Genomic DNA, 16,364 nt, shown 5'->3' with positions numbered 1-16,364 from the left:
CACGTAGATGGAGGGGCTACCCCAAAGGAAGAAACCTGGAAGGAAGAGTGCTAAGTAATGGGGTTGGGGGTTGGGTTTAGTAGGTAGAGGAGGGCTAGTAGTGGGCGGGATAGCTAGAGAGACAGGGAGGTGTATGGGAGGGAGGGAGAAAGAGTAAGGGAGGTGGGGAGGTGAGAGAGGTTAGTGTGGATGTTGCATAGCAGGAAGCCAAACCCTATAAACAAATGCAGGAAATACCAGAGACACCCAGAAATCACTCACAACCAGCTAAATTTATATGGGTGCATTCATTAACCCATTAATAGCACTAACAGACATTAAAAAAAAAATGCGTGGAAAACCTCTTTAGATTTTCTCTGTGGCATCCCTAAGTATCTGCCCCCCCCCCTTCTGCTCCATTTAAACGGTTTCAATCTATAAAATAGCAGCTCTTACATTAGTGTGACAATAGAAAGTAGGGCAGCGCTCGGTGTAAGAGCCCCGCCTAGAGTAGGGGGCATTGTAGACCTGTCCAGCATCCGAGTGGTTAAGGAAAGAGCCCCCCCTGCTATTTACTAACCACTCCTAGTACCAGAGACCCCCAGCTCAGGCCATTGTTGTAACCAGGGGGTGTTTCAGTCCTACTATTAAGAATTAATGTCAGTTTTTATTGCTTTTGGAGCCTGGTGAATGATTTTATGTTTTAATTATTCTTACATTTTTTTAAAATTTATTTGTTTTTTTTTTACACTTTTTATTACAGTTTAAAATATTTCAGATGACTTAATGATCGATGTTGAGTTCAGGTCTCTGCATTGCTGCATTGTTGCCCTTTAGTTGGTATAACCCATAACCTTGGTGGATTAACCCTTCAGGGAGCAGATATGATAACTGTCCACCATATTTAGGTTATCTCCTCGCTACAATGTTGTTGTCACTGGCACAACTTTGTTGCTTAAGGTTTCTCTTCTTGAGGGAAGGTTAATGCACATTACGCATCATAATGGAGTCATCATGGTGACCAGGGCCGGGCGAGACCATCCTGCAGGGGGTTCTCCTGTTGGCCCAGGATCTGACATTCATTGGGCTTCTGATGAGGAGTTCTAGTGGAAATCAAAGATCCGACAGAAGTCAATGCTAATAATGAGATGATAACTTATGGAGGATGTGTTATGTGTGTGCCATGATAATATCCAGGATTACAGTGTAGGATATGTACGGGTTCCTGCGGACACGCCACAGGTGGGACATGGATGACATGCGTGTGCTAGCTGTGCCCTCCGCAGATCCGTACATTTCTATTAATGAACCCAAATAGCAAAACTGACACTAAGGTCGGGGCCCCACATGGTGCAAACGCCACCGCGACATTTTACAGTTCTTGTAAACTCTAGCGAATCCCATCCACACGTTACAGTAAAATTCCTGCAGCGGAAATGTTGCAATTTCTAAAACCGTCGCATATTTGGTAATTGCGGCATGTCAACTATACCTACAGGAACGCTGGCAGTTTCCCTATCATATATATATAATGGAAGCAGAAAATCCAAAGAGGAAAACCCTGTGAACTTTCTGTGAAAAGCGATACGGGAAAAAACGCAATGCGTTCCACCGCAGTTTTTACATTGATTTTTCGCTGTAACTGAATATGTCCTGAATATTCCTGAATATTGCCTTTGGGCTCACAACCCCCTTACATGGACCTGTGATAATATATGGACATGTATATAATGAATGGGTCAGCCATGGCACGCGGCCATGATCATGTCACCTTCCATTAAGGGCGCAAGGATATGTCCTTTAAAGATGGCGGCGGGCTCAGAATCCTCCCGTCTGGAGGGTCTGAGGAGCCCAACATGGAGTCTTGTCGGAGGGTGGTCTGAAGTTATGGGGGATCCTGTCATTCACAAGTAAATATTGTAACCAGCATGGTTCAGGGGTACCTACACCACGGGGGCACCATTGGGGGCATGGACCCCTAGTGATGGTTGTCCGGGCGCAGCCCCAAGCTACATTTCTGGGTACCCACATACAACAGAATGTGGAGGCAACAATGTGACAAATGTGATGGTGACAACGTAGTCCAGGGACACTAATATAATATTTTGGATATTGTTTCATTCCGTGTCTCCATTTCTATAATACAATGTGTCAGTAAGCTTCCTGACGTCCGGCGACCTATTTCTCATGCCGTCTTCCCTTCCCCCACTCTCTCATCTCAAACTTCTTCTGAGCCAGCTCCTCTCTGTGTCTCTGACTGTCAGTCGCAGCTCCCCCTTCCCTCCATCTCCTGCTCCAGCCGTCCTCTTGCACATCCAGACAACACCATTCTGATGGATTTGCATGCACCCTCTCCCCACCCCCATCACTTCTTTCCCAGCCAGCATCTTCCCCGTTAGGTTTCACTCATTTTACCCCCTACTACCTCCCAGCTCCCATCACTTCAATATAATCCCATGACCCCCCCCCCCATCCTCCATCCTCCTCCTCTCTCCAATATCCCTACCGTGTGTGTGTGTTTTATATACTTCAACGTGATCCAACCCCCCAATAGCATCCATTACAGTCCGGTACGTGATCTCTTTGTTATTTTTACACTAATATCTGTGCCTTTTTTTCGTTCCTTGCATCCTCTGTAGGTCTAAATATAGCCGCAGATGATGTTGATTTGGTTCCTGGTAGATGACACCCCCACCCCCTCTGTATCCCTTTATTTATCATTGTTGGTGCTACATCTCTTCCCGTCTTTTTTCCTCTCTCTCTCTTCTCTTTCCCCCATTATAGATCCTCTAATCTCGGTGCCTGGTCCTTGAAAGGCTGTCGTACGGTCCCCGTGGATTCATTCCATACTAAATGCTCCTGTGATCGCTTATCAAGCTTCGCCATTTTATCCCAGCTCAGTTCAGACATGGTAAGTCCCTCTATAAACATGTAGCGTTCGCTGACACTAAGCTCTCGGCTCTTTCAGGGCTGATGCTGGTAGATACTTCAGTGTCTCCAAAAAAATACCCCTAAACACCCCCCATCCGACCCCATTATAGGAATGATATGTTTATTGGCTAACCAGAAAAACAAATTACCTTGCTTAACCTTGCAGCGGGGTCAGAGTCCCTTCTAAGTGATGCTGGCGCTGCAGCCGTGAAAGAGTTAAGAGCCTTAGAATGTTCGTCACTGGGTTGATACATTGTATCTTATTCTCTGTGTTTATGTTATGGCTAATCATCTTATTGATAATACAAGGAGGGCGCTGAGAGACGAGGTGCTTAAGGTTAAAGGTTCTGGCGCTGGGATTGTGGAGGTGTTGGGTCTTATCATAGGATGTGGACCGAAAACTTAATATTACACACACACACACACACACACACATACAAAAAAGAAATCATTGAATGCCACCAGTGTGCCACCCCCTCCTCGCCCCCCTCCTCACCCGCCTCTCCGCTTCTCTTTCAAAAGATTCTTCTACTAGTCTGGAAACAAAATTGATTTGTTGCTGCTACAATGTTGCTCTAATGTCATCTCGCTTTGTTACGTTATGAAATGTATTCAATGCTACAATGTGAAATTATTACAGACTGTCAATGTGTCGCGGCATTACCCGGGTAATGGTGGTGTTGTGTTATTTTGTGGATTGTTAAACAATAAAGGGGCGAGCGGATTAGGAGAAGGGGACGGAATTTGTTTTTATGATGATGATTATTATTATTAGGCCTAGTTACAATTATTAGCGTGTTATTGTTGTTATGTAAGCGGTATTAACGGCCAGCGGGGTTCATGCGATAAAATTATTATTAATAATGCCACTTACAGGGACATGGCCTAGTGGAGAGGATCAGTGTAATATTATTGTCGCCTGAGCTGTATTGGTTGGTATGTAATGGGCGACATGGCGTAAAAATGATAGAAAGTGATACGACTACGATTATTATTATTATTATTATTATTATTATTATTATTATTATTATTATTATTATTCATAATGTCACTTATGGGGACATGGCCTAGTGGAAAGGATCAGTATAATATTATTGTCACATGAGCTGCATTGGTTGGTATGTAATGGGCGACATGGCGTAAAAATGATAGAAAGTGATACGACTACGATTATTATTATTATTATTATTATTATTATTATTATTATTAATAATAATAATCGTAGTCGTATCACTTTTTATCATTTTTACGCCATGTCGCCCATTACATATTATATATATATATATATATTATATATATTATATATATTATATACACATTATATTATTCATAATGCTACTTACAAGGACATGGCCTAGTGGAGAGGATCAGTATATTATTGTTGTCACGTGAGCTGTATTGGTTGGTACAAGATGGGCGACTAGGTTTGTGCCTAAAAAAATGCTAAAAATAAAATATAATAATAATAATAATAATAATAATAATAATAATAATTATTATTATTATTATTATTATTATTATTATTATTATTATTACTATTATGCTGGTTCTTTGGGCCTTACATTATTGTCATCATATTAATTATTATTATTACTGCTATTATCCTAATTCTTCTTCTTATTGATTTCATTATCATCACTACCATTGGCCCATTCCTATTAGTTGCCGGCCCATCCTTACAATACATCACCAGCTGACGATTGTTGGGGGTCTTATATGGATCAGAGAGGCCTCAGTTTTCGGCTGAGCACTGCGGCCTCTATACAGTAAATCAGGAACAGCGCCACCCATTGTATAGTGGCTGTGCATGGTATAGGTCATATGCATGGGATGCGAGCGCAGGTTTGGAGTATCTGACCCCTGATGATCTTCAGGTGTTGAGGAGGAGGCAGCGCAGCCCCTGTGGGTTACCATAATGTTATTTTATGGCTCTCTATACAGTCACAGGCTGCTGGATTGTGTATATTATTACATCATTGTGCATGTGATGGATTGTCTGGTTGTCACCTTGATGTATATTAGGAGTAGTAGTACTAATGACTATAAGGACTAGGGTCATGTACATGCAGAGCTGAGACCCTACATGCACCCTGTACCCCCACAATAGGATGCTGTTCACGCTCTGGGGGTCATACAGAGTCATATTCTCTTCTAGGGTCAATGCTTTGTAGGATGACGCCTCCATATTACACTGTGTCAGTGTTTGATGTTGTTGTGTGGCCCCTAGTATTACTGGCAGGATTCAGGCTCTGTATTGGGGTCTTTCAGGGTCCCTGCATTTTGGCTGTCAGAAAGCGCTGCATGCTGCACTATTTTTGCTGTCACATTTGTAAGCTGTTGCTCTATGGCGGTGGCTGAGAAATGGCCTCGTTGGTTGGATGTTTAACGCCAGTTCACATTGAGGAATCTGAGACAGCCTTCCACCTCTGATTCTTTCATAATACCGCCCTATGGAACCCACAGTGGAAAGATGAAGCAGAGTTTTGTCTTTCTGCAATGGGTCCTCTGAGATACGATGGGGCTAGTCAAAGGGAGGCCAGGGCCAAGGCTGAAACCAAAGAGAAAGCTGCGGAAAAGATCAAGTTGGACGCTTTACTGCATGCTGAAAAAGGAAGTAGCGCTCGCTGCCCCCACTGAATGCAATGGATGGAAGATTCCAGGTGGTCATCAGAATTTAGGATTGTTTGTTCTGAGAAATCTCCTAATTGGATAGGAGAAGAAAGGGCTCATCTGTAGCTATAGTTCTAGTGCTGCTGTGCTCTAGGGCCCCGCACCGTACAGACTAGTCATGCTGTAGGACCCCGCACCGTACAGTTCTGCCATGCTGTAGGGCCCCTGCACTGTACAGTTCTGCCATGCTGTAGGACCCCGCACAGTACAGACCAGCCATGCTGTAGGGCCCCTGCACTGTACAGACAGCCATGCTGTAGGACCCCGCACTGTACAGACAGCCATGCTGTAGGGCCCCTGCACTGTACAGACAGCCATGCTGTAGGACCCCGCACTGTACAGACAGCCATGCTGTAGGACCCCTGCACTGTACAGACAGCCATGCTGTAGAGCCCTGCACCATACAAGACTTCCATGCTTTAGGGCCCGACACAGTACAGACCAGCCATGCTGTAGGACCCCGCACAGTACAGACCAGCCATGCTGTAGGGCCCCTGCACTGTACAGACAGCCATGCTGTAGGACCCCGCACTGTACAGACAGCCATGCTGTAGGGCCCCTGCACTGTACAGTTCTGCCATGCTGTAGGACCCCGCACAGTACAGACCAGCCATGCTGTAGGGCCCCTGCACTGTACAGACAGCCATGCTGTAGGACCCCGCACTGTACAGACAGCCATGCTGTAGGGCCCCTGCACTGTACAGTTCTGCCATGCTGTAGGACCCCGCACCGTACAGTTCTGCCATGCTGTAGAGCCCCTGCACTGTACAGACAGCCATGCTGTAGGACCCCGCACTGTACAGACAGCCATGCTGTAGGACCCCGCACTGTACAGACAGCCATGCTGTAGGGCCCCTGCACTGTACAGTTCTGCCATGCTGTAGGACCCCGCACTGTACAGTTCTGCCATGCTGTAGGAACCCGCACTGTACAGACAGCCATGCTGTAGGGCCCCTGCACTGTACAGTTCTGCCATGCTGTAGGGCTCCTGCACTGTACAGACAGCCATGCTGTAGGGCCCCTGCACTGTACAGTTCTGCCATGCTGTAGGACCCCGCACTGTACAGACAGCCATGCTGTAGGGCCCCTGCACTGGACAGTTCTGCCATGCTGTAGGGCCCCTGCACTGTACAGACAGCCATGCTGTAGGACCCCGCACTGTACAGACAGCCATGCTGTAGGGCCCCTGCACTGTACAGTTCTGCCATGCTGTAGGACCCCGCACTGTACAGACCGGCCATGCTGTAGAGCCCTGCACCATACAAGACTTCCATGCTTTAGGGCCCCACACAGTACAGACCAGCCATGCTGTAGGACCCCACACAGTACAGTTATGCCATGCTGTAGGACTCTGCACCATACAGACTGTCCATGTTGTATAACCTCGCACCGTACAGACCCACCATGCTGTAGGATCCTGCACTCTACAGACCCGCTATGCTGTAGGACCCCACACTGTACAGTTCTGACATGCTGTAGGACCCTGCACCGTATAGACCGGCCATGCTGTAGGACGCCGCACAGTAAAGACCAGCCATGCTGTAGGACCCCGCACAGTACAGACCAGCCATGCTGTAGGACCCCGCACAGTACAGACTAGTCATGTGGTAGGACCCCGCACCGTACAGACCTGCCATGCTGTAGGATCCCCGCAAAGTACAGACCCGCCATACTGTAGGACCCTGCGCAATACAGACCCACCATGCTGTGGGACCCCGCACCGTACAGTTTTGCCATACCGTAAGACCCTACACATTACAGACCGGCCATGCTGTAGGACCCCACACTGTAAAGACGTGCCATGCTTTAGGACCCCGCACCGAACAGACCCGCCATGCTGTAGGACCCCCACACTCTACAGTTCTGCCATGCTTTAGGCCCTGCACCATACAGACTAGCCATACCGTAAGACCCTGCACATTACAGACCAGACATGCTGTAGGACCCCGCACAGTACAGTTATGCCATAATGTAGGACTCCGCACCATATAGACTGTCCATGTTGTATAACCTTGCACCATACAGACCCACCATGCTGTATGATCCTGCACTCTACAGACCCGCTACGCTGTAGGGCCCCACACCGTACAGACCAGGCATGTTGTAGGACCCTGCACCGTACAGACCGGCCATGCTGTAGGGCCCTGCACCGTACAGACCGGCCATGCTGTAGGACCCCGCACAGTACAGACTAGCCATGTTGTAGGACCCCGCACCGTACAGACCTGCCATGCTGTAGGATCCCCGCAAAGTACAGACCCACCATGCTGTGGGACCCCGCACCGTACAGTTCTACCATGCTTTGGGGCCCTGCACCGTACAGACCAGCCATACCGTAAGACCCTGCACATTACAGACCAGTCATGCTGTAGGACTCCGCATAGTACAGTTATGCCATGCTATAGGATTCTGCACCATACAGACTGTCCATGTTGTATGACCTCGCACTGTACAGACCCACCATGCTGTAGGATCCTGCACTCTACAGACCCGCTACGCTGTAGGACCCCACACTGTACAGTTCTGACATGCTGTAGGGCCCCACACCGTACAGACCAGGCATGCTGTAAGACCCTGCACCATACAGACCGGTCATGCTGTAGGACCCCACACTGTATAGTTTTGACATGCTGTAGGACCCCGCACCATACAGAACAGTCATGCTGTAGGACCCCGCACCATACAGACCGGTCATGCTGTAGGACCCCGCACCATACAGACCGGTCATGCTGTAGGACCCCGCACAGTACAGACCGGTCATGCTGTAGGACCCCGCACCATACAGAACAGTCATGCTGTAGGACCCTGCACCATATAGACCGGCCATGCTGTAGGGCCCTGCACAGTACAGACCAGCCATGCTGTAGGACCCCGCACCGTATAGTTCTGACATGCTGTAGGACCCCGCACCGTACAGACCGGCCATGCTGTAGGACCCTGCACCGTATAGACCGGCCATGCTGTAGGACCCTGCACCGTATAGACCGGCCATGCTGTAGGGCCCTGCACCGTACAGACCAGCCATGCTGTAGGATCCCGCACAGTACAGACCAACCATACTGTAGGGCCCCGCACCGTACAGACCGGCCATACTGTAGGACCCTGCACCGTACAGATAGTGGGCGGCTTCCTCGGTATCAGTGATTGGCGTCGCTCTGGTAAATGCACCTTTAATTCACACAGAAAAGACACTTTAGACATGAAGGTTGGCTATTATTAGACGCACTAATACAGTTGGTCCTCCGTTGCCATGGAAACAACATCTGCACATGCGTTTAAAGAGACAGCGCATCTAATTGCTTGATGCAGAATGACAATGGCAGTGTGTACTAGGCCCAAAGCCTGCGTCCTTCTTCTGTCCTCCTACTGTAATACCTTACTCATCTCTTATCTAGTCATAGAAGGTTTATATATCTGTGCGGATATTTATGAACTAAACGTGTAAATCTATAACCAATAATCTATCTCATATATGTCTGTCATCTATACCATATCTATCTATCTATCTATCTATCTATCTATCTATCTATCTCCTATCTATCTATCTATCTATCTATCTATCTATCTATCTATCTCCTATCTATCTATCTATCTATCTATCTATCTATCTCCTATCTATCTATCTATCTATCTATCTATCTATCTCCTATCTATCTATCTATCTATCTATCTATCTATCTATCATCTATCTATCTATCTATCTATCTATCTATCTATCTCCTATCTATCTATCTATCTATCTATCTATCTATCTCATATCTATCTATCTCCTATCTATCTATCTCCTATCTATCTATCTATCTATCTATCTATCTATCTATCTATCTATCTATCTCTTATCTATCTATCTCCTATCTATCTATCTATCTATCTCATATCTATCTATCTCCTATCTATCTATCTCCTATCTATCTATCTATCTATCTATCTATCTATCTATCTATCTCCTATCTATCTATCTATCTATCTATCTATCTATCTATCTCCTATCTATCTATCTATCTATCTATCTATCTATCTATCTCCTATCTATCTATCTATCTATCTATCTATCTATCTATCTCCTATCTATCTATCTATCTATCTATCTATCTATCTATCTCCTATCTATCTATCTATCTATCTATCTATCTATCTATCTCCTATCTATCTATCTATCTATCTATCTATCTATCTCCTATCTATCTATCTCCTATCTATCTATCTATCTATCTATCTATCCATCTATCTATCTATCTCCTATCTATCTATCTATCTATCTATCTATCTATCTATCTATCATCTATCTATCTATCTATCTATCTATCTATCATCTATCTATCTATCTATCTATCTATCTATCTATCTCCTATCTATCTATCTATCTATCTATCTATCTATCTATCTATCTATCTCCTATCTATCTATCTCCTATCTATCTATCTATCTATCTATCTATCTCCTATCTATCTATCTATCTATCTATCTATCTATCTATCTATATATCTATCTCCTATCTATCATCTATCTATCTATCTATCTATCTATCTATCTCCTATCTATCTATCTATCTATCTATCTATCTCCTATCTATCTATCTATCTATCTATCTATCTATCTCCTATCTATCTATCTATCTATCTATCTATCTATCTATCTATCTCCTATCTATCTATCTATCTATCTATCTATCTATCTCCTATCTATCATCTATCTATCTATCTATCTATCTATCTATCTATCTATCTCCTATCTATCTATCTATCTCCTATCTATCTATCTATCTATCTATCTATCTATCTATCTCCTATCTATCTATCTATCTATCTATCTATCTCCTATCTATCTATCTATCTATCTATCTATCTATCTCCTATCTATCTATCTATCTATCTATCTATCTATCTTCTATCTATCTATCTATCTATCTATCTATCTATCTATCTCCTATCTATCTATCTATCTATCTATCTATCTATCTATCTCCTATCTATCTATCTATCTATCTATCTATCTATCTTCTATCTATCTATCTATCTATCTATCTATCTATCTATCTATCTTCTATCTATCTATCTATCTCCTATCTATCTATCTATCTATCTATCTATCTATCTATCTTCTATCTATCTATCTATCTATCTATCTATCTATCTATCTCCTATCTATCTATCTATCTATCTATCTATCTATCTCCTATCTATCTATCTATCTATCTATCTATCTATCTATCTATCTATCTCCTATCTATCTATCTATCTATCTATCTATCTATCTATCTCCTATCTATCATCTATCTATCTCCTATCTATCTATCTATCTATCTATCTATCTATCTATCTATCTATCTATCTCCTATCTATCTATCTATCTATCTATCTATCTATCTATCTCCTATCTATCTATCTATCTATCTATCTATCTATCTATCTATCTATCTATCTATCTATCACATGTCTAATATCTTTCTACCTATTTATTTTTATCTGTAGTGTTGGAGATTTAATACAGATATTTTGTGTCCGATCAGAACTTGTATAATAAGGATTATTATAAGCTCAGACAGTACAAGGACATTAGATATTAGACATTACCGTACTGTCCTGTGACCCATATAACACTGCAGCAGGTATACAGCTCCCTGCCAACTACTATTAGCTGTATACTCTACGTTAGGAGCCTATGATATATAGTTTACTGAATGGATGTGATAGGCTACATATGTAGTGATGTCAGCAGTGCACTCTAGTGAATGGATAGTAGTGATCCCGCACCATACAGACCGGCCATACTGTAGGACCCTGCACCGTACAGACCAGAAATGCTGTAGGACCCCGCACCGTACAGACTGGCCATACTGTAGGACCCCGCACCATACAGACCAGACATGCTGTAGGACCCTGCTCCGTACAGACCAGACATGCTGTAGGACCCTGCTCCGTACAGACCAGAAATGCTGTAGGACCCTGCACCGTACAGAGCAGACATGCTGTAGGACCCTGCTCCGTACAGACCAGACATGCTGTAGGACCCTGCTCCGTACAGACCAGACATGCTGTAGGACCCTGCTCCGTACAGACCAGACATGCTGTAGGACCCCGCGCCGTACAGACCAGAAATGCTGTAGGACCCCGCGCCGTACAGACCAGACATGCTGTAGGACCCCGCACCATACAGACCGGCCATGCTGTAGGACCCTGCTCCGTACAGACCAGACATGCTGTAGGACCCTGCTCCGTACAGACCAGACATGCTGTAGGACCCTGCTCCGTACAGACCAGACATGCTGTAGGACCCTGCTCCGTACAGACCAGAAATGCTGTAGGACCCTGCACCGTACAGAGCAGACATGCTGTAGGACCCTGCTCCGTACAGACCAGACATGCTGTAGGACCCTGCTCCGTACAGACCAGACATGCTGTAGGACCCTGCTCCGTACAGACCAGACATGCTGTAGGACCCCGCGCCGTACAGACCAGAAATGCTGTAGGACCCCGCGCCGTACAGACCAGACATGCTGTAGGACCCCGCACCATACAGACCGGCCATGCTGTAGGACCCTGCACCGTACAGACCAGACGTGCTGTAGGACCCAGCACCGTAACAGACCAGACATGCTGTAGGACCCCGCACCGTACAGACCAGACATGCTGTAGGACCCAGCACCGTACAGACCAGACATGCTGTAGGACCCCGCACCGTACAGACCAGACATGCTGTAGGACCCCGCACCGTACAGACCAGACATGCTGTAGGACCCCGCACCGTACAGACCAGAAATGCTGTAGGACCCCACACCGTACAGACCAGACATGCTGTAGGACCCCGCACCGTACAGACCGGCCATGCTGTAGGACCCCGCACCGTACAGACCGGCCATGCTGTAGGACCCCGCACCGTACAGACCAGACATGCTGTAGGACCCCGCACCATACAGACCAGAAATGCTGTAGGACCCCGCACCGTACAGACCAGACATGCTGTAGGACCCTGCTCCGTACAGACCAGACATGCTGTAGGACCCTGCTCCGTACAGACCAGACATGCTGTAGGACCCTGCTCCGTACAGACCAGAAATGCTGTAGGACCCCGCACCGTACAGACCAGACATGCTGTAGGACCCCGCGCCGTACAGACCAGACATGCTGTAGGACCCCGCGCCGTACAGACCAGACATGCTGTAGGACCCCGCGCCGTACAGACCAGAAATGCTGTAGGACCCCGCGCCGTACAGACCAGACATGCTGTAGGACCCCGCACCATACAGACCGGCCATGCTGTAGGACCCTGCACCGTACAGACCAGACGTGCTGTAGGACCCAGCACCGTAACAGACCAGACATGCTGTAGGACCCCGCACCGTACAGACCAGACATGCTGTAGGACCCAGCACCGTACAGACCAGACATGCTGTAGGACCCCGCACCGTACAGACCAGACATGCTGTAGGACCCCGCACCGTACAGACCAGACATGCTGTAGGACCCCACACCGTACAGACCAGAAATGCTGTAGGACCCCACACCGTACAGACCAGACATGCTGTAGGACCCCGCACCGTACAGACCGGCCATGCTGTAGGACCCCGCACCGTACAGACCGGCCATGCTGTAGGACCCCGCACCGTACAGACCAGACATGCTGTAGGACCCCGCACCATACAGACCAGAAATGCTGTAGGACCCCGCACCGTACAGACCAGACATGCTGTAGGACCCTGCTCCGTACAGACCAGACATGCTGTAGGACCCTGCTCCGTACAGACCAGAAATGCTGTAGGACCCCGCACCGTACAGAGCAGACATGCTGTAGGACCCTGCTCCGTACAGACCAGACATGCTGTAGGACCCTGCTCCGTACAGACCAGACATGCTGTAGGACCCTGCTCCGTACAGACCAGACATGCTGTAGGACCCCGCGCCGTACAGACCAGACATGCTGTAGGACCCCGCGCCGTACAGACCAGACATGCTGTAGGACCCCGCGCCGTACAGACCAGAAATGCTGTAGGACCCCGCGCCGTACAGACCAGACATGCTGTAGGACCCCGCACCATACAGACCGGCCATGCTGTAGGACCCTGCACCGTACAGACCAGACGTGCTGTAGGACCCAGCACCGTAACAGACCAGACATGCTGTAGGACCCCGCACCGTACAGACCAGACATGCTGTAGGACCCAGCACCGTACAGACCAGACATGCTGTAGGACCCCGCACCGTACAGACCAGACATGCTGTAGGACCCCGCACCGTACAGACCAGACATGCTGTAGGACCCCGCACCGTACAGACCAGAAATGCTGTAGGACCCCACACCGTACAGACCAGACATGCTGTAGGACCCCGCACCGTACAGACCGGCCATGCTGTAGGACCCCGCACCGTACAGACCGGCCATGCTGTAGGACCCCGCACCGTACAGACCAGACATGCTGTAGGACCCCGCACCATACAGACCAGAAATGCTGTAGGACCCCGCACCGTACAGACCAGACATGCTGTAGGATCCTGCACCATACAGACCGTCCATGCTGTAGGACCCCGCACCGTACAGACCGGCCATGCTGTAGGACCCTGCTCCGTACAGACCAGACATGCTGTAGGACCCCGCACCATACAGACCAGAAATGCTGTAGGACCCCGCACCGTACAGACCAGACATGCTGTAGGACCCTGCACCATACAGACCGGCCATGCTGTAGGACCCCGCACCGTACAGACCGGCCATGCTGTAGGGCCCCACACCGTACAGACCAGACATGCTGTAGAACCCTGCACCATACAGACCGGCCATGCTGTAGGACCCCGCACCGTACAGACCGGCCATGCTGTAGGACCCCGCACCGTACAGACCAGACATGCTGTAGAACCCCGCACCGTACAGACCGGCCATACTGTAGGACCCTGCACCATACAGACTGGCCATGCTGTAGGACCCCGCACCGTACAGACCGGCCATGCTGTAGGGCCCCACACCGTACAGACCAGACATGCTGTAGAACCCCGCACCGTACAGACCGGCCATACTGTAGGACCCTGCACCATACAGACCGGCCATGCTGTAGGACCCCGCACCGTACAGACCGGCCATGCTGTAGGGCCCCACACCGTACAGACCAGACATGCTGTAGAACCCCGCACCGTCCACAGTGAAGTCACTGATCTCTATAGAATGTTTGTGATACATTTGCAGTCATGTCAGCGGGACTCTCTAGTGAACAGATGTGACACATTTGTAGTTGTGTTACCTGTAGACGCGTGTCCCGTTGCTGTCTGTTTGTCTGCACCGTGTTTAATAAAAGGAGTTTTTGTCGCTCCTCTTTCTGACTGTGTGCCGCTCCTCCACTCTCTTCATTTGTATATTTCATTTCTTGTTTGTGTGCTGGCCCCATAAGATTTGGCACTGGTCTGGTCTATTCTATTTGTCATTTGTGTGAAGTTTCAATACATTTCAATTTCTAAGAAGGCTGACATCCAGTATTGCAGTTGTTATGGAAAACTGGTAAACGAAATATGAAGTTATCTTGGCTGATACATGTCATACCACTGAATATTTAAGGACCTGCTATCGACTAACACAGGTCCAAAGTAGCTTACTTGCTATCTGGTGTAAATCTGTGTGTATGTCAAGGCTGAAGAACCTGCACGTTTCCATTGGACCATAAGCATCATGTGATCATGTGTATCTCAATTTGGATATCTGTGATAAACCTGCGAGCGGTTGTTATGGAAACCTGGAGTAAAGATGTGTGAATGCGAACTTGTATAACAGTGTCGTCCACAGCGCCCTGCCCCTTTAAAGCTGACCTACTGCAGTGAAGAAAAATGGCTGGGTTGTTATGGAACCTGGAGTAAAGCTGTGTGCATGTGGAGACTAAACACCTGCAAGGCTCTAATGACTGATAAGGGACATGTGACTGTGTGTATGGCAGTTGGAATATGAGTGAAAGACGTGCAGGTTTCTATCGGCGAATGCAGGTCATTTATTGGAAATAATGTATCTCAGGAACGGTATATCCTAGAGAGCTGAGACCTGATCTAACCCCTTCACCTGATGTACCTGTGTGTCAAATGTGGTGAAGATGAGTCCAGTCGTTTGGTTTATATATATATACAGTCCTATGAAAAAGTTTGGGCACCCCTATTAATCTTAATCATTTTTAGTTCTAAATATTTTGGTATTTGCAACAGCCATTTCAGTTTGATATATCTAATAACTGATGGACACAGTAATATTTCAGGATTGAAATGAGGTTTATTGTACTAACAGAAAATGTGCAATATGCATTAAACCAAAATTTGACCAGTGCAAAAGTATGGGCACCTCAACAGAAAAGTGACATTAATATTTAGTACATCCTCCTTTTGCAAAGATAACAGCCTCTAGTCGCCTCCTGTAGCTTTTAATCAGTTCCTGGATCCTGGATAAAGGTATTTTGGACAAACAATTCAAGTTCAGTTAAGTTAGATGGTCGCCGAGCATGGACAGCCCGCTTCAAATCATCCCACAGATGTTCAATGATATTCAGGTCTGGGGACTGGGATGGCCATTCCAGAACATTGTAATTGTTCCTCTGCATGAATGCCTGAGGATTTGGAGCGGTGTTTTGGATCATTGTCTTGCTGAAATATCCATCCCCGGCGTAACTTCAACTTCGTCACTGATTCTTGAACATTATTCTCAAGAATCTGCTGATACTGAGTGGAATCCATGCGACCCTCAACTTTAACAAGATTCCCGATGCCGGCATTGGCCACACAGCCCCAAAGCATGATGGAACCTCCACCAAATTTTACAGTGGG

General features: G+C 47.1%; 1 protein-coding gene across 1 annotated transcript in view; it reads left to right on the top strand.

Annotated features, from left to right (window-relative positions):
- The window catches only part of ADGRB1 (adhesion G protein-coupled receptor B1), a 398,297-nt gene that overhangs the window by 254,753 nt on the left and 127,180 nt on the right, over window positions 1-16,364 (top strand). Inside the window, exon 17 of the mRNA XM_075270037.1 lies at window positions 2,764-2,890. Within this exon, the coding sequence (XP_075126138.1) occupies window positions 2,764-2,890 (127 nt within the window). The remainder of the gene's footprint in view (window positions 1-2,763; window positions 2,891-16,364) is intronic.

The sequence above is a fragment of the Leptodactylus fuscus genome, chromosome 4 (genome assembly GCF_031893055.1).
Source record: "Leptodactylus fuscus isolate aLepFus1 chromosome 4, aLepFus1.hap2, whole genome shotgun sequence".
NCBI classification, from domain to species: domain Eukaryota; kingdom Metazoa; phylum Chordata; class Amphibia; order Anura; family Leptodactylidae; genus Leptodactylus; species Leptodactylus fuscus.
The sequence above is the reverse complement of the archived record's forward strand: the minus strand, read 5'-3'. Positions and strand labels throughout refer to the sequence as shown.